The 24296-nt window shown below is 38.4% G+C and overlaps 1 protein-coding gene across 1 annotated transcript in view; it reads right to left on the reverse strand.

The window, feature by feature from the left end:
* LOC116733025 (protein FAM160A1-like) overlaps positions 1–24296 on the reverse strand; it is a 35528-nt gene that overhangs the window by 6351 nt on the left and 4881 nt on the right. The window contains exons 3-18 of the mRNA XM_032583668.1: positions 23534–23741; positions 22669–22890; positions 22166–22328; positions 21116–21227; positions 18149–18250; positions 17765–17821; positions 17503–17589; positions 16469–16636; positions 16111–16190; positions 15350–15522; positions 15154–15265; positions 12921–14173; positions 11720–11898; positions 11526–11646; positions 10133–10369; positions 7187–7191 (exon numbers count right to left, since the gene is read on the reverse strand). Of these exons, the coding sequence (XP_032439559.1) occupies positions 10137–10369; positions 11526–11646; positions 11720–11898; positions 12921–14173; positions 15154–15265; positions 15350–15522; positions 16111–16190; positions 16469–16636; positions 17503–17589; positions 17765–17821; positions 18149–18250; positions 21116–21227; positions 22166–22328; positions 22669–22890; positions 23534–23741 (3270 nt within the window). The 3' untranslated portion in view covers positions 7187–7191; positions 10133–10136. The remainder of the gene's footprint in view (positions 1–7186; positions 7192–10132; positions 10370–11525; positions 11647–11719; positions 11899–12920; positions 14174–15153; positions 15266–15349; positions 15523–16110; positions 16191–16468; positions 16637–17502; positions 17590–17764; positions 17822–18148; positions 18251–21115; positions 21228–22165; positions 22329–22668; positions 22891–23533; positions 23742–24296) is intronic.

The following is a 24296-nucleotide window of genomic DNA, read 5'->3' on the forward strand; positions in this document are numbered from 1 at the left end:
AACTCTTAAATCTTGATTCTTTAGCTATTTGTTACTTTGTTTGGGATTCTTTGGGACACTGTGGCTGCAAAACAGGCCCACATTATCAACCCTCCACTACTGTGCACTTAACTAATGAAGAGCTGAGCTAATGCATCAAAATAATCATAGCAGGAGGTTCTGAGCTCTAGCGGAGCAGGACGAGGTTACCTGAGGATGGAAGGGAGCTGGAGTCATTTCCAGCTGTTGGTTCTAATGTTGTTTCACCGCTTCCAAAAATCTCCTCCAGTCCAAAAAGCTCCTCCAGTTCATAAAGCTCCTCCTCTCCAGAAATCTCCTCCTGTCCATAAGAGTCATTATCAACGTACTCTTCTGAAAAGACGGCAACACCTACAGAAGGCGGGAAACGGAAGAAATTAAAACGGTCCAAACAAATCATGTTAATAGAGATTCATTTTTAAAGAAATTCAAGAACTCTTATTGGAAGGTTTTAGAAGTTTAAAGGTAACATTGCAGCAGAATGTTGGTTTATTGGTATGTTAGCAGCCTTTCATGCATGTGTCTCTAGTATTTGTGGTTTTCAGCACCACTTCCTACAGGAAGCAACCAGGCACATTTGAGTGGTTCATTATCTAAACTACAGCTGCTGATGTTTCTGATCAAGTGTGAGATAAATTCATCTCGCTGTAGTTTTAAGATCACATTAAATCGTAAATGTAGCAGGTTGATTGAAGAATAAACACAAAGTCAGACATAAAGCATAGAAAAAATGTGAATATTTATTACAAAATCTGACAAAACAACTTAAAAAATATTTTGTAGTTTATATACGGAGCTCAGGTGGGAGAATCAGAAAAGGCTATTCCATTTAATGCTTTCAATATTGTCACAATATTTCCTTCTTCTCTTAAACGCTAAAATCACATTTTTGTTATTTTAACTATGCACAGCTCTGACTGCAATCAGTTTAACTTCAATTTTACTGTAAATGAGTTGATACTAGGTCATTTTGGCCTCTAAACTATTACCATTTTAAACAGAAGGTGGTTCAGTGCGCCATTTTATCAGTCACAACAACATATCAGCCAATCAGCATTCACTCTTCTGAACCCACACAAACCACTATGTTTTTTTTTTTTTTTTTTATTAATCAGACCCAAATCTGACTAATGCCAAACCATTAAAATCATAAAACTAATTTTTTAAAAAATCAACTTTCTGGCAACATGAAGTAGGTGAAAAGATCTCAAAAGCGACATATCACGTCCCGATACGAAGAAATTCAAACCACATGAGCAAAAAGTAGATAACTTCTAATCTACATGTGGAGAAAACAGTGGAGAACATTTAATAACCAAAATTACTCCAGGAAGACGTAAACGACTCATCCAGGAGGTCACCAGACTTTTTCCATGTCCATCATTTTGATTGAAAGGGTCAAAAATATTCCATCATAAACTATTTTTACTCGTCCATTTTTAAAATTATAACATGTTCAATCATGTTCAGAGTTAAGAAGTAATTAGTTACATATACTTGAGGAGTTTTTTTTTGAGAAAATGTACTTCTAGGAGTATTTTTACTACGCTGTACTTTGACTACTTTTATTGTGATGAATAACATACATGTTTTAATCAAAATTTACACCTGCAGTTTTTGTTAAAGTTTCATAAGTTTTCTTTTTATTGAAAAAAATTGATTTGGAAAAATTAACTTTTGCCTGAGTTTGTTATTTTTTTGTTACTTACATAAATTATTGTCATTTTTGCCCTTAAAATACAAAAATTTCCACTCAGCTTTATATTTTGGTCCATCTGATGATGCAATTTTTAAATATATTAAATGGTTGATAAATTGATCAGTTTCTCAGTACTTTTTCCAAATACTTTTTCACTCTTGAGTCATTTCTTCAACAGCTACGTTTTCCTTTTCCTTGAGTCACAGTTTGCTGACGTAGTGCTACTCTTACTTGAGAACAACTTTTGGAAACTCTACCAGAGTCTGATTGCATTTAATTTTTATTCAGTTTAATTAATATTCAACAAGATGAAGAGAATCCACATCGTCTCATTACACATCAAGCAGATTAATACATGTAGCTTTTTCTCCACAGTGACAGAAACCACTGACTGTTGCCCCGGTAACTACATATGAACAATGAAATTAAACAACTCCACCAACAAACAAATTTGTCCGTGAGCGGACAAATTTACAACTTCTTTCTGATGCGCTTGGACCTGATTTGTGTTTAATCAAATATCCAAGAGTTTTGATGTTGATCTGGGAAACTGGGATTATAAACGGCACTTCGGACAAAGTTTTGAAATCAGGGAACATTTCCAATTGAAGTAATTATAGGTCGGGAACTCTGATTGTCTGTACCAAGGGATCTGGTGTTAATCTGTCAAAATTACATTGTTTTCTGAGACGGAAATCCCCTGACATGTCAAAGAGTAACCCAAAAAAACATTTAGATCACATCAGGCCTCTCTAGCCTCTGGTAATGGCAGCGCTCATGAACAATAGAGAACAGACTAAGCAAAAAACACCATTTATAGGAGAGTTTCAAGGCCAGAACCACTGCTGACCCAAAAACAAACACTCACATTTATCAACACACATCTTGATGATCTCCACACTGCAAAAACACTCAATCTTATCAAGTATTTGTGGCCTACTTTCCAGTGCAAATGTCTTAGTACATTTGAAATAAGACAAAACTAACTTACAGTAACTTTTAGCAACATACAGGAGCTTGTTTTAAGTAAATAATTCCTTAATATTGATTAAAAATAAGCTATGCTTCTAACAACAGTGAAACAAAATGCATGTGGAAGAAAATATTGTGGTGTGTGCCACGTTACATCTGACATAAAACTAACTGCATTTTAGAAAAAGAGCATTATGCCTAGAATGAAACATGGTGGTGGTGGTGTCATGCTCTGGGCTGCTCTGAACGACATCCAGTGACTGTTGGAACAAAACCCAAAGTTTAGCTTGTTTCGGCACAATGATCCAGTTGGTACACGTCCAAATGACTCAAACAAAAGGAAGCTTCTGAGTGGCCTAGTCAAAGTCTGAACAAAAGCAGATGATTCGTACCTAAATTTCTCCAGATATCCGCAAAAACACTCGTTGATAGTTATTGTAAAATCTTGACAGCAACCAGTCATGAATCATAGCGTCAGATCGGCTTCTTTCTTTTAACCAATCAGCATCTAAAACGGCTTTTAGAGTTTATATTTTGCAAGTGGAAAATACTTTTTTATGACACTTTATGTGAATTATCAGCTCATCAACATGAAAAAAACCGAGTTATTCTAAATCAGGGGTGTCCAAAGTGTGGTCCGAGGGCCATTTGCGGCTCTTTGAGTAGTTTTTGTGGCCCCTGGACGCAATTTTATGAGATTTTTAATAACAAATTTATATATTAAATAGAAAATGAGGGTTCTCTTTTATTAAGGCATGTTTTGATTTATTATTTCTTTTATTTTAATGTCATAGTAAGTGGGGCCACAAATCTCCAGCAACATTTAAGACCAAAACAGACTTAGTCACACAGTTAATGACAGAGTTCTCATTTTTGTTGATGGCAAAAAACTAAAATTGATATTTTGACAAACAACTTCAGAAACTGTGCAGCTTTAAGATCCCATTTTATTCAAAATATTACATGTTAATTTGGTGCTTAGCGGGTAAAAAGAAAAGAATTAACAAGAAAACCACTTTGCATTTTTAAGTGAAAAAATAAATAAATAAGTAAACTGTGGCCCTTGAGTGCTTTTAATTTGCTGATTTTGGACATCACTGTCCTAAATAATGATTTAAAAAAGCATCTTTTTAGCTATTTTCTGTTAGAAAAACAAGTTGTTCTCAATTTCCCTTCTTGTTCTCCATAAACTTGAGGTTTATTTGAGTTGTGTCACTAATTTTCCTCCGATTTTTAACTCTACAATGTAGTTTGGAGTCGCACCGTAACAGTAGCGGCAGCTGGCACTTTTCAGCTCCCCCTCCTTCCCCCCCGGTACCACAAGAGTGAAGCACGTGCCACCGAGACGCAGTAAAGACTTTCAAACACCTGAAAGAGACTCACCGAGAGCTGAGATCAGCAGGAAAACCTTCATCGCCTTCATCGTCTCTTCCTCCTCTCCTTGTCGTGTTCAGCTAGCACCTGGTGCAGCGCTCGGCTGTCTGACTTTATGAAGAGTGATTGAGCATTTCAGAAGGAGCAGATGAAGTCAAGCGTCAATACAGGAACTAGCTAACCACAGTGTGAAGACCTCATCAGCGACGTGCATCATCTTGATCCAACTGTATTGAAAAGTGAAGCCGACTGATTCACTGCAAAACATGTTCAGGTGCAGAAGCTTTTATACTTCCTGAATTTTTAAACTTTACTGCCTGATATTTTATTGTATTTTACCTGATAGAGAGCACAAAGCAGTGCATGATTTTAAGGTTTTATCCATCTGTGTGTCAACTCTGACTTCATCTGGGTGACTTCAGGGTCAAGGGCCACGACTTTAAAGAGGGGTATTACATATTTTCCAGACGCAGTGACATTTCATAGCACAATCAAGTACCGTATTTTCCACACTATAAGGCGCACCTAAAAACCTTCAATTTTCTCAAAAGCCGAGAGTGCGCCTTATAATCTTATATATGGACCAATATTGAGCCACAACTGGTCTCGCAACTACGGTAAGCAGCCGCCGACTTAATTTCCCCCGTAGAAGAAGAAGCGCGCGGTGCACGCTGGGTTTTGTGTAAAGACCCCAAAATGGCTCCTATTAAGAGACACGCTTACGACGCAGAGTTTAAGCTCAAGGCGATCAGTCACGCAATAGAACATGGGAACAGAGCAGCAGCCAGAGAATTTAACATGAACGAATCAATGGTGCGGAAGTGGATATATATTGTGATTGCACTAACGTTAGATTTACCGTAACAGTATCAGACTGTTTTTTACGTGTTTATTGAATCGAGGAAAAGTTCCCCTCCACTACATGTTACACCTTGCTGTAGTTAAAAGATAAACTGTGTCACCAAAATACCACGTCACTGACTTTACCTCGGGGAAAATAATAAAACAGCTGTTCATTCATTTTGGGAATGAACGGAGTTTTCAGAACGCTGGTTTGTAATCTATTAATAAAGTTTGACTGACCTATCTGACTATTTTGTTGATATTCCCTTTAGCGCAGCTCCATCTAATGAATGCATAACTTAACCCCAGCCTCTACTGTAGCGTCTATTCTATGCGCCTTATATATGAAAAAAGTTTTAAAATAGGCCATTCAATGAAGGTGCTCCTTATAGTGTGGAAAATACGGTAATTATATATTACCTTCAGCTGTTGTAATAATTCTGTATGTGTCAAAAATAACTTAAAAGAAATTCGACTTCGATTTAGCGCCGTATCTGATGCTTTGAAATTGGCCTCTGTCTCTTTAAAAAGCTCCTACATGTTCCCTCATCACAGCAATGCTTCTCCATGATGCAACCATTTGAAAATATTTTTAGGAGCTCAGACATGCAGAGTGAATTGCTGCTGCCACTAGTCTGGAGGAGCCGTGTGCTCTGTGGGGCGAAAACTCGACAGAGGACTGAAGCTCCAAGGCGGCGCTTTGGGTTATCATTTGAAATAATATAAAATAATATTCAAAGAAGTTGATTCTGTATAATAACTCCCCTTTGAACAAAACTTCGTACAAGAAAAGCTATTTGAGTAACGCCTGGTATTCTAAAAGCATGTTTGCGTAAGTCGGGAGATGAATGTTTGAAGTAAGTAATTAGCGGTTTAGATAACCTCTCATCTAAACGTTCTTTTCTTTTTGGTCTTTTACGATAATCACACCCTAACTTCCCTCTTGTGGCATTTCACCATTAATCAGACGAAGTTGTGTTTTTGGTCTAGTTCCTAATGCAAATATCTTAGTACACTTGAAAAAGGACCAACTAAACTAACTTTTCAGCAGCTTGTTTTAAGTCAGTAATTCCTTAATATTGATGAAAAAGTTCCACTAGTTGATTATTTCACATATATTGTGGGGAAAAATGTCTTGTTCTAAGTGAAATAAGCCGTGGTGTATTAAGGGATTTGTGTTGTTGTGTTTCTTTTAATCTGGACTTATCTAAACAAAGTATTGTTTCAAACAACCAGTATCTGTTGTTTTTTCATTAATAAAACTGTTTCTTCAGAAATTCAACATCTCACCAACTTTTTACTTTCAAGAACTGAAAGTTGCATCGAATAACTATGTCCACAAATATGTTCCAGGCACAGAGAGCCGGAGAGAAAGAGGAACGGGTTTCTAACACTGAACTTCGCCTTCCTTCCTAATCAGATGGTTTTGGGTCTTAATCAGCATTATCTCATCCGTGATGTTCTGCTTTCCGCTCAAGTAGAGCAAATACGTGTAAGATACCGAGTATAAATGTTACCACAGGAACAGAGAAAAATTTCATATTTAAATATAAATATACTTTGAGTGAAAAAGACGGCCCATCTACTGCTTCTAGCAGAAAATGTTGGTCTAAACTGCCTGGGCCAAATCGCCCCACTGCAACCCAAAATGAGCGGAAATAACCAGAAAACTCATCCAAGAAAACCATCAAACCACCAAAGCAAACAGCAAAACAATGGTGTTTTAATCTATCAGACTCAGATCTGCAGCAGCACTCATGTATTACGTGAGAAGTACACTTTTCCTTCTAAAACTCTACTTTCACTAAAAAAGACATTTCCTTTCTGACTGATCAGTCTTAGGGTGTATCCATGCCAGGCCAGCCATTTGGTCCTCTTGTTTGGTCTGGACCAAATGCAGACTGATTTTCATTTGGTGTGTTTTACTTTCACATTGTACTTTTTGCAGGTGAGCTACACCTTGCAACCAAATTCACATGGATACCAATAATTGGACAAAAATGACTTCGCCAGGAAAAAGCACAGGCTTCGACTTTTATCTTAATGTGGCATTGATTTCTAACGTCACAACCCCAGCTAAGCCCAACCCGTTACCTAGCAACCCCAGCCTATTCCAGCCCATTACCTAGCAACTGAAGGAGAGTTCCTGCATGTTTGGTCAGCTGGTTTTGCTGCTGTATGCGCTGTACAATGGCTGCTGGAAAAGACAAGTGTTTAGTTGTTGACTTACTATCCAGAAACCATCTGCTGCATTCTTTTTGGCTGTGAAGGAGGCACTACTTCTGCTTTTCAAAGATGTATGGTTGTATGATTGCGCATCTGTTTGCAGATATTTTCGCATGTGAGTGTAAACGTTGAGTTGGCAGCGTGGCCAGCAGTAACCTATATGAATTTAATGTGACAAGAGGCCCTAAAAGAGCTCATTCTGAAAGGAGATGAGGACTAAAATCTGATTATCTAAGAATGATTTCATAAGGAACATGTTTTATTTAGACCACAGATCTATCGTAACTTGTTCAAGGAAGTATAATAGATCATATTTCAACATCCATGTTCTTCCCTAGCTTGATTTTCCTCTGGAGAAATTACACACCGATTGGCATACATGGTCTCATTGCCATAGCAACCATCTTGTTATGAGATCATATTGCCAAATTGAGTTGGTTAGGAAATCCAGTATCTTGGATGTTGTCACTGCGGTTGCTATTTCATATCTACCCACACAAATCTCTCAAGCTAACTCAGGCACAGTGACTAACATGATGACATTTATAGCAACATCATCCTGTAAAAATAGCTGCAGTTGGTTGGCGAGGGATTTAGTTAAGTTTATAAGGACAATTATAATTTTGTCATTGTGAAGCAAAAATAAACGAAAAGATTTCCAATCTGTAAGTTTATTTTTGAAAGTGCAACGACTAATCTTCACTGTTTGTTGTGTTGCCATAGTTACAAGTTTCAGCTTTTCTCGATGTTTGAGTTCAGTTAGATCACAAATATATCTCAGCAGATAATAAAGTTTGTTTATTAGTTGGTTAGGAGGTTTCTGAACAAACAGAAGTAAAATGTCCCCTCCATTTCAACATCACAGTTCAATATAACCTTAAGATCTTTTGGGTTTTTTCTGTCAAAGTGTCGCCGTGTACGATATGCTTGTGCAACCGACACATTTACACCGTAAATTTCCAATTTCACAAAATCAAAAGAGAAAACCTTCAAAGGCTGCTACTTGTTTTACTGTTATCATTGTTTAGGTGATTTTTTATGAGACTTTTCTTCTCCTGACATTGTTTTTCACACCTTGCAACTCAATGAGGCAAAAGCGGTTTTGCTCATTTGCTTTGTGCCGAGCAGCCTTTTCATAATTTATTCCCTCAGTTAAACTTTTGCAAGAACTGGAAGAAATTTTACATTCAGATATTACCACATAAAATATTAGATAAACTTTTTATCTTAAGCAACAACAGCATGACTTCCTGCCTGTTTATCATGTTTCTAAGGGTAGAGACTTTTAGGAAACCAAGCTTTCTGCCGCATCATTTCAACATGCAGCATTAATGATAAGCTTATCAAATAGCACGTTTTCCTGACCTAAATATGTTGTAACTTTAATATTAACAAAAAATTGAAGTTTGTGATACGTCAAAACTCATAATTACTTCAAAAATGTATATATTTTGTTATATTGTTCACCTGCGCAATGCATTCTGGGTTGATGACACGTTCTGCACTGGAATCTGCAGAGTAAACACAGGAAGGCAAAAAAAAAACAAAAAAAAAAAACACAGGAAGTCTAACTTTACCTGAGTTGTTGTTTATCATAATGCGTTTGGTTTAATTTTAGGTAATGTTGAGTGTGTTCAGTTCTCTCCCACTGCTTTTTTCTTATGTGGGAAGCGGTTCAGTCTCACCTCACTATTTATTTTTATTAAATTACAGCAAATAGTGACGCAGTGTGGCATTACCAACCAGAAGACTTTGACTCATTTCTACGAGCAGAACTAAACAAGGCTCTAACATGTGGTCGTTACCTTCACAAGCTAAAAAACAAATAAATGCGGTGCCAACCGTTTTTATCCACAGAGATCCTAAACCCCGCCACCTAGCGAGGGAAAGACGCTGGTAGAAAAAATCAGACACGCAGTGTTGGGAACTCCTTTAGATGCTAACAGAGCTAATGCTACTTCCGCCGGTATGAAACCTTGGACCCTAAACAGCTGCTACCGGACCGGACACAGAGCTACTTGCAGAACCACTTACCGGATCACGCAGTCTGACCAGAGGTACGTGTCATTCATTGTTTCATTCATGAAGCTGAAGTTAGCGTTAGCAGCAGCAACTCTTCCTCTTCCTCCGTTTGGTCCTTCTCATCTTCATCACCTCTTGTGTTTTCTGAATTCCCGTCGTTTTCAACACGTTCCGGTTCAAATGAAAAAGGCTTGAAGACGTTACTTATCGCTGTTTGGCTGGACGGAGCTAGCGAGCTCAATCCGACCTAGCGTACGCCATTTACCCAGAATGCATTGCAGAGTAAACGGTATTTTATTAACATGTATAAACAGCCTACGGTACTACTGTAATGTTTTTACATCTAAAATAAATATTAAGCAAATAAACTCTAATGTTACAACTAATTGTAACAATAGACTTTTATTATTTATTTATTGAAACTTTTTGTAGTTCTGTTTTTGTTTATTATGGACCATATATCTCTGTAAATTACGTTTGATTGATGTCTTTAAACAGGTTCAGCTCCAGTTTATCACCTCAACAGTCTGAGCTGACTGCACAAAGCAGCTCAACCCCGTTGGGTTTAAAATTATTTTTAAAATTAAAGCACATTTTCCATATATTAAGTTGAATCTTAATATTTAAGATAAATAGTTTTTTTCCCCACTTTTATTTGTGTATTTTTAAAGTTAAATTCCAACGTTAGGGGCGCAGGAAATTTGTTGTAAATAATTTCATGCAAAGATTCAAGAAAGCACAGAAACTCAAATTTTCCACAAATTGATACAAAATTTAATGTCAATCATCTTCAAAATAATCTCCATCCAAACATTTTATAAATATAATCTATCTTCACATGGGGAAACATTTTCAAGTGCTGTCAGGCAGAAAAAAACAGTTCACATGCAGATTTACAGTAAAATCTTTTGAAATTGTCCAGATAAGTTGCATAAACCAGCAGGTTGATTTGTGATGAAGTCTTCTGCTATTGATCACTGCATCATTCCTCTGAACGGCAGTCCAGCGCCACGCTGTGCTCCTGAGCGATGGCCGCCAGCTCCTTCAGGAACTCGGCGAACAGGACGATGGCGAACACTCGGCTCTTGGCTTGAGGGGGGACGGCGGGGCAGGGAGGCAAGACGCTGAGGGGGGGCAACGGCAGGGCGTTCCTCACCGAGCCGTTGGGTCGAGACGGATCCAGGATGATGTCTCCGCCCTTAGACTGGAGCGCTTCTGAGAGAAAAGGTTCGAGAAAATATGAGACTATAAAACTGAATAAGTCCTAGTTTCACTGGCAGATTATTTCACTAATAATACATTTTTCCCATGTTTTAAGTGAAACTAGTATTTTTTAATCAATGTTCAAGAATTATTAACTTCACAAGAATTAAGGTTTTTATCAGAATTTTACATCATCACTGCTTAAGTTCCTCTGTCACTCAAATTTATTATAGTTTTTTTTTTCAAATTTTACTAATTATACCTTATCTTTTATTACAGATATTTTATTAAAAATATCTGTAATAAACCCTAATTGGCTTAGCATTTGTTTCATGATTCAGTGATTTATAGGTCAGAATTAAAAGAATTAACTAACTAAAACATTCCTCTGAAAACGGGGCAGGTTATGGACTAAAAATGAGACAAATTCAGACAATGTCAAAAGAAAAACAGTTTAAGACTAGTCTGAAAGATGACATGGGTGCTTGAAAGGGAAATTATAAAGGAATGAGGACTTGTTCAAAATGTTTTCAGAATGTGTTTGGTTAAATATTTCAAATAAAATTCTTAAAATCACATTCCTGTGTTTTAGGAACAATCAATGTTTTCTTGAATGATCAAATATTCCTGTTGCTAAAACTGTCCACAGCCTTCCTAGGCTGCCATTGGGTCAAGGTCATATTAAAGCCAAATTATCCACATGGGATAATGGTAAGGTAATTTTATTTATATATCATATTTTCAGCAACAAGGCAGTTCAAAGTGCTTTGCATGAATTAGAAGGAAATGCAAAGAAAACAGCAAAACATAAGAAAGGAAACAATAAAACTAATTACTGACTCTCCATGTTTGATAAGAATAAACTGTTCATAATTTATAAATTAATATGTTTTCTCTGGATTCTTGTTCTGATCAAATTAAATGTTGGTTTTAGTTGTTCTGGGTTGAGTTCAACATTAGTACAATATAAAGCTAAATGTTGGTTCTCCATGTTTGATTCTTGTTCTGGGTTGTTAAGCAGATGGTACTTTCTAAGTTTGTTCTAGACTGTAAGTTTAAATTTATTTGTGTGTAAAGGCAAATGGACCGATACTTTTGGCAATGCAGAGTAACTGAGTGTTTTTCAACCTGTGTATGTCTGTTCTGACGTTTGATTGTGTTTCCTAACCTCTAAATTTTCCATCCTGGTCTTTAGCCAACAGGAACCTCCAGGCCTGGGTGACCAGAGCGGGATATTCAGGTCTGTTCTCCACGTAGCGCTCGATCTGAGCGTGCACCGACACCAACACCTGCAGACACGGTTTATACGGCGCTGGAGTCTGGAACTGTTTCAGAAACATGAACCCGGTGCGCTGGTGCTACCTGGTATAACGTCCGTACGCTGTGCTGGTCGTGTGTTTCCGTGCTGAGCAGGAAGGACCTCAACAGAGGTTGCGGGTACGATGCCAGCTGGGCCAGGATCCCCGTCACCAGCAGGTTGACGGCGATGGAGTTTTCCAGAAGGTTCTCCAGTCGGGACAACAAGACGCTGATGAACGGACCTGGTGTGGTCGGAGATTACAGGTCAAGAGAAAACCGAGGGAATGTAGTAAATCTGGACGGAAAGAATGGCTGAACAAAAATCATAATTATGAAATAATAAAGAAACTTTGTTCCACTGCATCACAATCTCACCACTTCTGGTTCTGCACTGCAAAAACACAAAATCTTACCAAGTATTTTTGGTCAAGTTTCAACTGAAAATATCTAAGTACACCACAACTTTTCAGCAGTGTATAAGAGCTTGTTTTAAGTCAATAACTTCTTAAAATTGCAGAAAAAGTGCTAGTTACAGTGGTAGATCATTTTAATTTATAACAAGACATTTTTCCCATGTTATAAGTGAAATAATCTACCACTGTAACTAGCGCTTTTTCCTCAATATTAAGGAATTAATGGCTTAAAACAAGCTCCTACAGTTCTATGTTTTTCTAAAGAGTTATTATAAGTTAGTTTTGTCTTATTTTAAGTGTGCTAAGACATTTGCATTAGAATCGACACCAGTGACTGCGCATCCAAACACACTTTCTCTAGAGAAATTGCGATCAATCCTAAAGAAAATGTTTTTGCAATTAGTTGTGCATTTGTTTTATTAGCATCCCTCGCTTTACTGAATAACTTTAAACTGCATCCATTATGCACTGCACTGCTGTGCGACGTCTACATTCTTCTTCACTTCACACAAAAGTCTCATTGCATTTATATTTAGTTAGAGAATGAATAACAAAGCAAAAGAAAATCATATTACAAGAAAAAAATCAGAAATTAGCATGAAGACCTGCTGTGTAAACGTATAATAAGCCTCCATGGAGGATATCAAAGAGTCAAATTGGGCAGCAGGAGTAAAGTGGCGTCAGTGTGTGCAGGTAGCAACGTCAGTGTTAAATTTATTTACATGTTACTTTTAAAAACAGGTTGAAACTTCAAAGTGCTACAGAAACGATAACAAAAAAAATTGTTCCTATGTTAAGTTTATGTTACTTTTATTACATTAGCCTTCAATTCCCATCTTGCAAACACAAACCTGTAAATGGACCTCCTCGCATGTTGCCGCTCTTCTCTTCCTCCTCCTCCTCCTCCTCTTCCTCCTCCATGGCTTCCACCTCTCCTTCCTGCTCTGCTTCATCCCACGAGGAGCTAAACCCAAACTCAGAGACGAGCTGCTCCTCCTCCTCTGCCAGTTTTTGCCTCAGCGCTCGGACACGCCTCCTGAAAGTACCGACGTCGTCTGTGATGTCATCACCGTCTGGCTCCACCCCTAAAGAGAGCATGAGTTCGTAGTACTGGGACAGGAAGTCGTTCTTGGAGATCCGGTTTGCGGGAGGGATTGAGTTTTGGGTGTTTGTTGTTGAAATTCGAAGCGGCTCTGGTTCTAAATGTCCGTTTGTGAGATTGTTTGTCTCTGGAGAAGGAGTGACGCCGGTTTCATGCGTTGGCTGGTTGTGACCGTTAAAAGCTGGGATGTCATTCTGGATGCAGTTTTGTTCAAAAGACTCAGTTTCTTGATCAGAATCATCAAATTCACTGATGATGAGATTCTTTACATCAAAACCATTCAGTACAACATGCAGCTCTCCATCTTCCTTTTCCTTCGTGCCGAATCCCTCGCTTTTCCTCCTCGCTGATCTGTCACATTCTACACTTTTCCTCCCTTCCTCTTTCCCTCCATCCTCGCTCCTCCTCCTTGTCGACATGATGCTGTTAACCGTCTCCATCACCGTCCTGCCTGATTTCGAGAAGCTTTCACGCGACTGTCGGTTCGCCGCCTTGATCCGCTCAAACAGAGCCGTCGTTGTGTCCTTCTGAGCGACCAGATCATAGACGATGACGTCGTCCTGAAACTCAGACTCCTCTACGTAGGCGCCGCGCACCAGCTTGGTGGCGGTAAGCCTCATTTCCTGGATGTGGCGAGGGGGAAGCGGTGGTGGAGGAACGGGTGAAAAACTGCATCCGTCTGACTCCACAAAGCCGTTCGATACATTAAAGATGGCTGACGAGGAAGAGAGATCCTCCTCTGCGAAGATGTCGTCCCACTCCATCTCCATGGCGGAGCTGGCCCTGCCCGCCAGGTTGCTAGTGGAGACGGTATCCGAGGACGACGGCGTAGGGGAGAGGGCAGACAGAGGGCGAAGGACGACCAGAGAGCAGATGGAGTCGCTCTTTGTCCGCTGAATGAATTCGTCCTCGTCCTCCAGATCGTCTCCTGGCGTGTCGGAGCGGTACTCCTGAGGCGGCGGGTCGAAGCCGTCGTACGCCGCCGACCAAAACCTGCAGGCTCTAGAGACAAAACACACTGGATGCATAAAATACTCCAACACTTTCCCTTAATCAGTTCTGGAAAATCATTTTGCTTCTGCCTTTTAAATATTGATAATATGGACACGTTGCATGTTATTGCTTACACAATGTTGGACGGCATTGCCGTAGTAGAACAACTCCATTAATAAAATAAAACCTGGAGATGCAAATATTATTAATCTAGTGCTACGCGACACAGAAAAGAGAAAAATAACGCAGAAAAACCGTTAAAGAACAACTCAAAATCACTTTTTTCTCGCTCTCTCCGTCGGCTACGCTACACAGACTCATTGCCATAGCAACTGACAACAACGCTACTCTATCGGATTCAACACAAAGAAACACTCAAACATTTCCCACAAGAAAAAACAGAACATTCAGTCTGTTGCAGTTTTATGTTTTTAGGCTTGGACTTTAGTTTGGGATTATTAATAAGTGATCGCTGTGGCAGATTAGCTACAGTTGCTATTAGCTAATCTAACACAGCAGTAAATTTGTTTATATGTACAGATTATAAAAAACACTCCTTAGATTTTCTTTCCCTGCTTCATCTTTACATTGTAATAAATGTAATGGCAACATCTGTCCAGCAGATGGCACTTAAAAACTATATTTTTCAGTTTTTGCACAAGATTCTGCTTGACCATAACTGGTCAGCTAAAGTGTTGCAGTCTTGCAAAGTGAAGCTAATATACTATTTTGTCACATTTTTATAAATAATCTGTGTTTTATTTCTGTTAAAAATGAAAGGAAATCTACTTTTCTACTTTAAAAATCTCTTTAAACATTATTTTACTGCTTTTTTTGTCCTGATGAAGTGCAGATTAAGGAGCCAACAAAGAAAATGTAATTTTAAGTTTGTGTTTGTTTGTTTGTTTGTTTTTTAAATAAAAATCCAAACCACTGCTCTTTAGTTTTCTATTTTCAGTCACATTCAGAAGCAGGTCAGACAAACTAACCTGGAGGAAATGGAGATCGCCTGGCGGGCGTCGCAGAGGTAATGGACGTAGTTAACGTCCATCAGGAAGTCTGAGCCTCTGCTGTAGCCAACGCTGTCTGAAACCGACAGATCTGACACAAACACAGAATCACAGTCAGTATATCGCTTTCCTAGAAGGTTTTTCTTCATGTTTCATGTTTTAAATCTACACCAACCTGCTGCTTTAGGCCAGTGGATGTGCTCTGAGAGGGAGTGCCTGTTGTTGAGGTACATGGGGCACCAGGAGGGCAGGAGGAGCAGGAAGGAGGCGGCGCTGGAGGAGTAGCAGTCTCTCTGGTTCAGGGAGCAGCGCTGCTTCCTGCTCAGGTGGCTACAGGGGATCAGATACCTGAGGAGAAAACACAGCATATCTGCTGGTTTCAGTGAGACAAATTCAAGACTTTTTTATGCCACCAATTAAATTTATTTAAAACTATAGGGGATGTTTCTGGGGGAACTTGCTGCATTACAATCAAGCATAGCAAAAACTGTGAACCCAGCTTTCTGCTCATGGTTGAGACAAAAAAGCTAGCTAGCAAAATGAAAAAGGGAGTTAGCAAGGCAAAAAAGGTAGCATGTGAGGCAAACCAAGTAGCTAGCGAGGAAAAAGGAAGCTAGCTGGGTGTAAAGGTAGCTAGCGAAGAGAAAAAGTAGCTGGTAAGGCGAGAAAAGTAGTTTGAAGCTAATTGCTACTAACCTTAACCTTAACCTGGGTCACAGTATTTAAGACCAAGTTAATTTGTTTAATAAATTTAAGACATTTAAGGCCTTAAAGACTTTTTAAGGATGCATAGTGGAACAGCCAGCCTGCTCATTATTGCCCCCTGTGGCCAATTAGGAGAACGTCTGCTCTACAACTAGTTGAAAACTTCTATTTTTAACATGTTTAAATGAACAAAGACAGTAATGGCTGCCTGTGTGGGCCTTTCAGACTGACCTGAACACCAGCTGCAGCATAACGTCTTCGCAGAAGAGACCAATCAGAGTCCTGAACAGAGCCAGAGACACAGTTCCTAACTGAAAGCAAACAGAAACAGGTCTCAAACGATTAATCGGATTAATTAAAAATAATCCTCAATCAATTTAGTAAATGATGAATCGTTAACTGGACTATACAGACTCAAAAAAGGCTAAAATAATAACACAATCAGAGCATTAAATGAAAAACTGCACAAAAACAAATCCATAAATTTTGCATTTTAGAGGAAGAAAATTAAACTAATCATTAGTTGCAGCTCTAGTCAGAAACAGAGCATGAGAAATGGGTGATGTGAAGTGGTAACTGAGTGTGTTACCTGGAACGGCGTGTTGACCCTGCTGACCAGCGTGTCCAGGATGTGAACGTTGTCATGACGATGCAGCAGGATGAAGGACAGGAAGTTCTGCAGGAGGGCGGGCTCAGAGATGGAGCGCAGGAACAGATCCAGGTACGCAGTGGTGGTCATCACTTCCTCCACGGTCAGCTAAATGCACAACAAACAGGCGAGAGGAGACGGACAAATATATCCATCATCAAACTGACCACAGGGACAAACAGCTGTGTTTGATTTAAATTTAATTTAATATGCTTGATAACCTGGAGACACAGTAGAGAGACGTTTCATTTCTCTGGATTAGTAAAGGGAACAATGTTGATGACACCAGTCAAACAAAAACATAAAGAAAACTTCAGAAATCAAAAAAAGGAACTGTTTTAGACATATAAGATGCTGTTTCATTACTCCTGCCGTCTGCTGTGCGCCCTCTAGTGGTGAAAACATGTTAGAGTCATAAACCTTCTTTGCTGCCATTTGTCTAAACCCTCAAAGTTTGAATCCAAGTGCAATAAAAAGAAAAGTCAGCTATCGAACAAGAAGACAATTTTGACTTGGATGCCAGAAGACATTTCTTTCTGCCAACATGCAAATGAAAGACAGAATGAAATATCTATACTTCTTGTATTTTCTAAACACATTTTCTGCTCTTTTTTTAACATTGTTTGTCGTTTGGGCCAAGCAAAGACGTCCCCAGCATTTACACAGTAAATGTGCAAAGTGTGCAGAAACGGTAATCTATGGAAGAATATTAGGGCCACCAAAAAATGTCTAAAATTCAGATTTCTTTCAGAATTATGACATTTTCTCCTCAAATTTCTTTTTCTCAGTATTTTTACCTTTTTCACAGAGTTCTGACTTTAATCTCAGAATTTCAATTCTGCCCAAATTCTGGGCTTAAAGTCAAAATATATATTTTTTAAGTGGCCCTAATCCTCTTCCATAGTAATCAGCCCTTCGGTTGTGAAATTAATTAGTACTTTTTTGCTGTAATTTCCTTGTCTAGATGTTGTTACCTTGTGCAGAGCAGGAGCGAGAACAGGAACGAGGAATCCGTTGTAGATGTAACTCAGCAACTGGGAGCGGATGGAGGGATGGGCCACCTGAGGAAGAGGGACAGACGAAGTATGACCTGGTTTTATATCATAAAGCAGATTATAAAACCCAAACGTCTGGGGACAAACAGAAAATATGAGCTCAAACTGGATATGAAGCGATTTAGGCTTATGATGTGTTGTGTATATCTGAATATTTGAGTGTTTTAGTTCTGGTTTTCACCTTGGTGACAGCACTGCAGAAGTCCAGTGAGTGCAGGAAATGAACAAGAGCTGGAACCTGCTCACACAAAATAATATTCAATTATTCACACATTTTGTTATAGCTAAATAATCTCACTATATTACACATCATAAGATATTTTTGGGAATTTCTCTCAATTAATCCAACTATTTTGCTCCATCATTGAAGAAACTTCCAAACTTTTGAGTAGATTGTCTTTACCGTCATTGAACTTACTTCATTACTAAAAATTAAATTATTCTGCAGATTTTACCCCATCGTCAATTACTTAATAGTGGTTAGTTGCAGTTGTGCTTCTGTATTAGTTTATTCTTTACCACACAGAGGTCAGGTTGAGCTGAACCTGTCTAATAACAGACTCACCTGCTGCCAGTCTGCAGACTCCAGGCTGTGCCAGTCTTCACTGTAAACCTGCAACCTGGCTGGAAGAGACGAGTACAGACCAGACAGACCAGTGGCCAGAACCTGCAGAAACACAAAAACAGGAAAATTCAGACATGCAGAAACGTTACAAACTGAATGAAAAGCCTGAAACCTTCAGCATTTATAAATCAAACCTCTAGGGTCTGAAGCGTAAATAAAACTAAGTTTCTTCTCCTCCAGACTCTCATTTAGCTGCAGAAACATCAACCAGTGGGATGCAGTTAACAAATAAAATCCTGAAGAGACTTTACTGTATGCTGGTGTTTCTGTTTATTTGTGGTCTGTCAGTATTTTCAGGTAAAACAAACAGAATCACAAAAACACACACAGAGGCTTTCATGCAGATTAAACTCCTGAGCAGATTAGCAGAGATTTAGGGCAGATTGAAGGTAAAAACTGATGGCTGGAAAAGATACTTAAGGGAATACATTCGACTTTTTAGGGAAAATTATAAATAAACACTCAAATTATCCTTCAGCTTTTGATATAAAGTATCCTGAGAAGCAGGAAAAAGCTCTCTTAGCTTTCTAAAGCTGCTTCACCTGGAGAAAATCACAATATTCAAATTTTCTGAGATCCTGAATATGAGGTTTTTATTAACTGTAAAACATTTACAACAAATAAAGGCTTGAAATAATTCATACTAAATGTAATGAACCTATTTAAAATAAACCCATTCAAGAAATTTGAATATAAATAAAATGGTCTTTCATTTTATTAACTCCAACTAAACCCATCATATAGATAAATTAAACAAAGATGGATGTTTTAATGCTTTTATTTTTCTTAATCACTATTATTTTCTGCTAACAGCTTATAAAAAGTAACTAACAAACAAACTGCGTCCTTTATAAAAATATGTTTTCCTGTTTAAAATTAATTTTTAAAAGGTTAAAAGATTTATCACAACATATTTTCTAATTAATTGACTATGACTGAATGTGAGTTTCACTTTTTGAACTTTCCTAATTCAAATGATCGATATTAATAGATTATGTATTAATATTATAGATTATTCAGATTCTATAAACTGTTCCAGCAGGTTGACAGTTTGTTTTCTTACAGCTGTTGGATGTTTCTGGTCTCATAAAACCACAAAATTGAGATGAGTGCAAAACCAGTTCAATAAGTAATAAGTTTGTTATATTAAATATGTCTTAAAACTATTTTAAGATTAAGATTAGTAAAATATGTCACCCTAAAAGATAATTAAAAATTGTTAATCTGGTTTTGGACCACACAAAAAACATTCAGAGGGCCACCAATGGCCCCCGGGCCACACTTTGGACATCCTTCCTCTAACGAGAACTAAAGATTTTGATTGGCTAATTTTGATTCTTGGTTAACTTTTTAATGTCAAAATAATGCCTAGACTTCTACTTGTCTATATTTATAAACAAGCCAAAACATTTATCAAAGATTTTATATTTTACTAACACAAATGAAGGATAGCTAAAAAAGAGAGAGAAAAGAAGAAAAGAAAGATTAATCATCCATATGAGTCTAAACATCATCAACATCATCATCGGGGTAAACAGCTGCAATCTGGAGTCTTGCTAAAAATCAGGCAGCCGTCCAATCATGTGCAGCCTTGTTAATCCCTGCTGGCCCAATCCCTGGCTGATTTACTAATCTGCTCTCTTCAAACAGATTGAGGTCAGAGTGTGGTCACATGGGCTTAAAGCTGGAAAACTCCGACACGCTCACAGGTGGCACATGCAGAGCAGCTTGAACTGGTTTCATGTAAAAACCCTCAAAGTCTCTTTTTTCTCCTTAAACAAAAGGCCAAAATACAAACTGGTGGCCAAGGAGCCAACATGGCTGACTCAGTTACCTCTGATTCATTTATTTTAGTTTGTTCACTTTTATGAAACTTCTCTTATTGTCTTATGGTCACAAAGTTAAATGAATTCATCCTGAATGTTCATATTCTTACTAAGCCTTTCAGAACTGAACTGTTACCTAGCAACCAAGCGGAACTCCAGCACATTTGGTCAGCTAGTTTTACCGCTATCTGCGCTGTACCGTACAATGGCTGCTGGAAAAGACAAGAACTTTGTTGCCGACTTACCATCCAGAAACCACATGCTGCATTCTTGTTGGTTGTGCAGGAGGCTCTACTTCTGCTTTTCAAAGATGTATGGTTGTATAATTGCTCACCTGTTTGCAGCCATTTTCATGTGCGAATGTAAACGTTGAATTTAAAGTCATCATGAAACAGCTAATTCTGAAACGAAATCTCATTACCTAAGAATGATTTTGTGCAAAATAATGTAATGAACATGTTTTGTATAGACCATAGACCTATCATAACTTTTAATGTCCCAAGCCTCAGTCTATTTTTTTCTTATTTTGCTGTCACTCGTTCTTGGATTTCCCTCATTAGTTCCCATTAGTCGGCTCAGGTTTTCTTCTCCCTCTCCGTACACATTCAGTCTCTGAGGAGGCATTACGAGCTCATTAGTTTATTACATAACTCGTGATAATGAGATTACAATGCAGAGGGGAGATGAATGTGGGAAAAGCTCATGCAACACCCTCCATTCATTTGAACAGCCGTTTGATTCATGAAAATCTGTTGAATAATCACCAATAACAATCTGCTAGTGAGATTTTTGATCTAAAAAAAAGCAAGAAAAAAGGACTATTTTACTCAAATCTTAAGCATTCAGTTCACTTTTATTTTTTAGTTCTTTTCTAACAGGTGTGAAGGATAAATTAGTATCTTCAGTCTGAAACATTTGGCTGATCTAATTTGATGGGAATGCCTGAGATTATTTTGGCAGAAATGGCCGTGAAACATTTTGCTGTTGCCTTGACATGAACCATCAAGGACTTACAGTATCAGTGCTGAAGGATTTTTATATAATTACGTTCTTGTCTGTGTGTGTTTGTGTGAACTCTTACAGGACAGAAGTATGTGTTTTCTGCGATGTGCTGAGCGACTCGAGGCTCCGAGGCCGACAGAGACATGATGAGCAGCAGAGCGTCTCGGGCCTGCTGGCCCACCAGACCCTGCCTGAAACACAAAAACAGTCTGAAATCACTTCACACCAACAATATGCTTTCATTCACCTGCCACACTTTTCTGTTACCATTTCATGTAAATAGTTTTTAGATTACATTTTTTGTACAATTTTCAATGGTTTCTTTTGGACTCTAGCTGAGTTTTTGCTTAATTTCTGTCCAATACCAAACCAATTTCACTTACAGTAACTTTTTATATGTTTTCTTAAACAACTAAACATCCATTATCTGACTTGTTACAGAAAAGACAAAGAAGACGACAGGAAGTGGGATGATCAGTGATGGCATGACATGTTTTGAATTATTAATCACATGAACAAACTTATTCAAGTGCAATTTTAATTGTGTTTCTTATTTAGTGGAAACACCACAACTGCAAAATTGCATTTTATTTCAACAATAATGGAATTTTGACAACATTTTGTAAAGGAAACGCAGCTACAGTCACATTAAAGCTAGCATGTAATAAGATAATGTTAGCGTAGCATTTCAGCTAACTGCTCTGCGTTAAAAATTTGCTACATCTTTCAGTAAACGTGTTTACTGAAAACTGCACGTATTTATTTTGAGGAAAAGAGATGACACATCCATCCATCCAACCATTCATCCATCCATATTCACTAAGTAGAACAACTTTATAACGTTTTGTTTTGCTATGAGCCAAATCATCAACAAGTCATATAAAAACCGAGAGTTCATTTGCTAACATTAGCTTAGCACTTCAGCTAACTGCTATGCAAGAAAAAAATGTCCGAAGGAGTAATGTGTTTATTCAAAACTTTGTTTAGAGACAAAAGGCTGACACATGAGTCCATCCATTCATGTTAGATTTTAACATCCACTCTCAGAGTCAATAAATGAGTAATCTAAAACGACTCGGATCGTTTTGATGACAAACAAAATTCTGATTGGGACGTCGTTAGCTGCTACCTGTGTGTGTATGGTATGAGCAGGGAGAAGAGCAGGAAGTTGGCCGCTCCCTGGTCCTGACTGGTGTGGAAAAACAGTTCCAGCACCGACGGATCTTTGACCAGAGCCACACAGAGCTGGTTCAGCAGCTGGACCAGCTCGGCCTCCACCACCCCGCCGGTGTCTGCAGGGAGCAGAGTTAAGATCTAGCAACACATCCAGCTGGTGGGATCCACTGTTAAACTGCTATTAAACTGCTAAACCATCTATAGAAGATTTTATACTTCATCTAAAGCTGTCTTTCAGTGACGTCAGCGCCCCTAGTGGTCCGCAAGGTACTGCATGGCAATTTCAAGCTAGGTGATCTGTGATAGTTTGTTATAATGAGTTAAGTGGTCCTCAACTTGAGAAAGTTTGAGAAACACTGATCTAAAAGGATAGTTTAACAGCTGGAGATCCAAGTGAAGTAAAGTAGAATTTAATGTTCGTTTCCCGTTAGATTAATACTTTGACTATAAACTGACCAGTCGCGGCTCCAGCGCAAGAGGTGAGCAGCATCATGAGCGGCCGCAGAACCGGTTTATGGTGCAGCAGTGGCTGCTTGGCCTGAGATAGCAGCATCTGGTACATCCTGAGCTGCTCCAGCTTCATGTCCTCGGTGAACTGCCTCCTCAGGCTCCACAGGAACAGCCTCTCCATCACGCCCTCCAGCACCACGAACTCCAGGATGGGACCCATGGCTCCTCCTGGCACCACAGGGTCAAAAATACTCACATTCAACACGGAAATAGAAATACAGATACTTGCATGAAAATATACTGTAGTAAAAGTACCGGTTGGACTGTTTTACTCAAGTAAAAGTAAAAACAGCACAAGTTTTGAAATGTACAAAACGTAAAAAGTTATGTTTTAATGGTCCAGTTTTTCTTCAAATCAAATCTCAATCAGGATCATTTAAATTGCACAAAACGCAGCACATTCATCACTAATCGTTCTTCGAGAGAAAAACATGGAAGGATTTTTTAAAATCAGGCTACAGATGGGGAATGTTTTGCGTCTCTCAGTGTGTTCCTCTGTTACTCTGGTTAAAGTCTCCATCCATGTCGTTTCTCTAAATGCCACAGAGAAAACATGAGAAATCTGCTTTGCTTTGGACAGTTATCGCCACTTTAACACACCTTTTGTGCGAGAAGTGGATTTTTTCCGATTTGATACGACTCCGTATCATTATTTTTTTCATCATGGAAGTTTTGAGCAATATGTGAGGAGAAGAAAGTACAGATATTTCTCTTAAAACGTAGGGAGTAAAAGCAAAAAGTTGGAAAAAACAAAGCTACTTACGTACAGTAACGTTGTACGTTTACTTTTTTACCGTTACTTCCTCCTCACCTTGCCCCGCCTCTTCCTCCATCAGCAGAAACAGCATGTGCTCCACGTAGTTCTGCACGGCGCTGGCCTCGTCGGCGGGGATCGGACCCAGCTGCAACGCTCTGGAGCTGCTGCTGCTGCTGCTGCTGTTCCCATGGTGACCGGAGAGAAAGCTAAGCGCTCTGGAGGTGCTGCGACTCGGTTCGTGTTTCTCCAGAATCTTCGCCACCTTCACAGAGAGCAGCAGGACATTAACCTAAACTTTGTTTTTTTAAATTTAACTTCTGAAGTAAAATAAGAAATCTGATACTAAATAAATAGGAAAACACTGAAAAAACACAAAATCTCACCAAATACTTTTGGTCTAGTTTCAGCACAAATATCTTAGTACCCTTAAAATAAAATGAAACTAACTTTTTAGCAAGAAGTGAGTTTGTTTTAAGTAAATAATTCCTTAATATTGACATTAGTTTCACTCCCAAACTATTTCATTTATTTTTTCCAAGATTTAACACTTTCTGTATTAGTACTTTTTCATCAATATTAAGGAATTACTTACTTAAAACCAGCTATTATTTCAAGCTGAATAGTTATATGTATGTTAGTTTTTCTCATTTAAGCTGTACTAAGATATTTGCACAAGAAACTACACCAAAAATACTTGGGAAGATTTTGTGCTTTTGCAGTGAAGATGGAGAATAATTTAAATAAATGTTTTATTCCAGAGAAAAAGAAAAGTCTATCGATCTTTATTTGTTTAACAGGTAAAAAGTGATGTCACTGC

Source organism: Xiphophorus hellerii, chromosome 14 (assembly GCF_003331165.1).
Source record: "Xiphophorus hellerii strain 12219 chromosome 14, Xiphophorus_hellerii-4.1, whole genome shotgun sequence".
In the NCBI taxonomy this organism is placed as follows: Eukaryota; Metazoa; Chordata; class Actinopteri; order Cyprinodontiformes; family Poeciliidae; genus Xiphophorus; species Xiphophorus hellerii.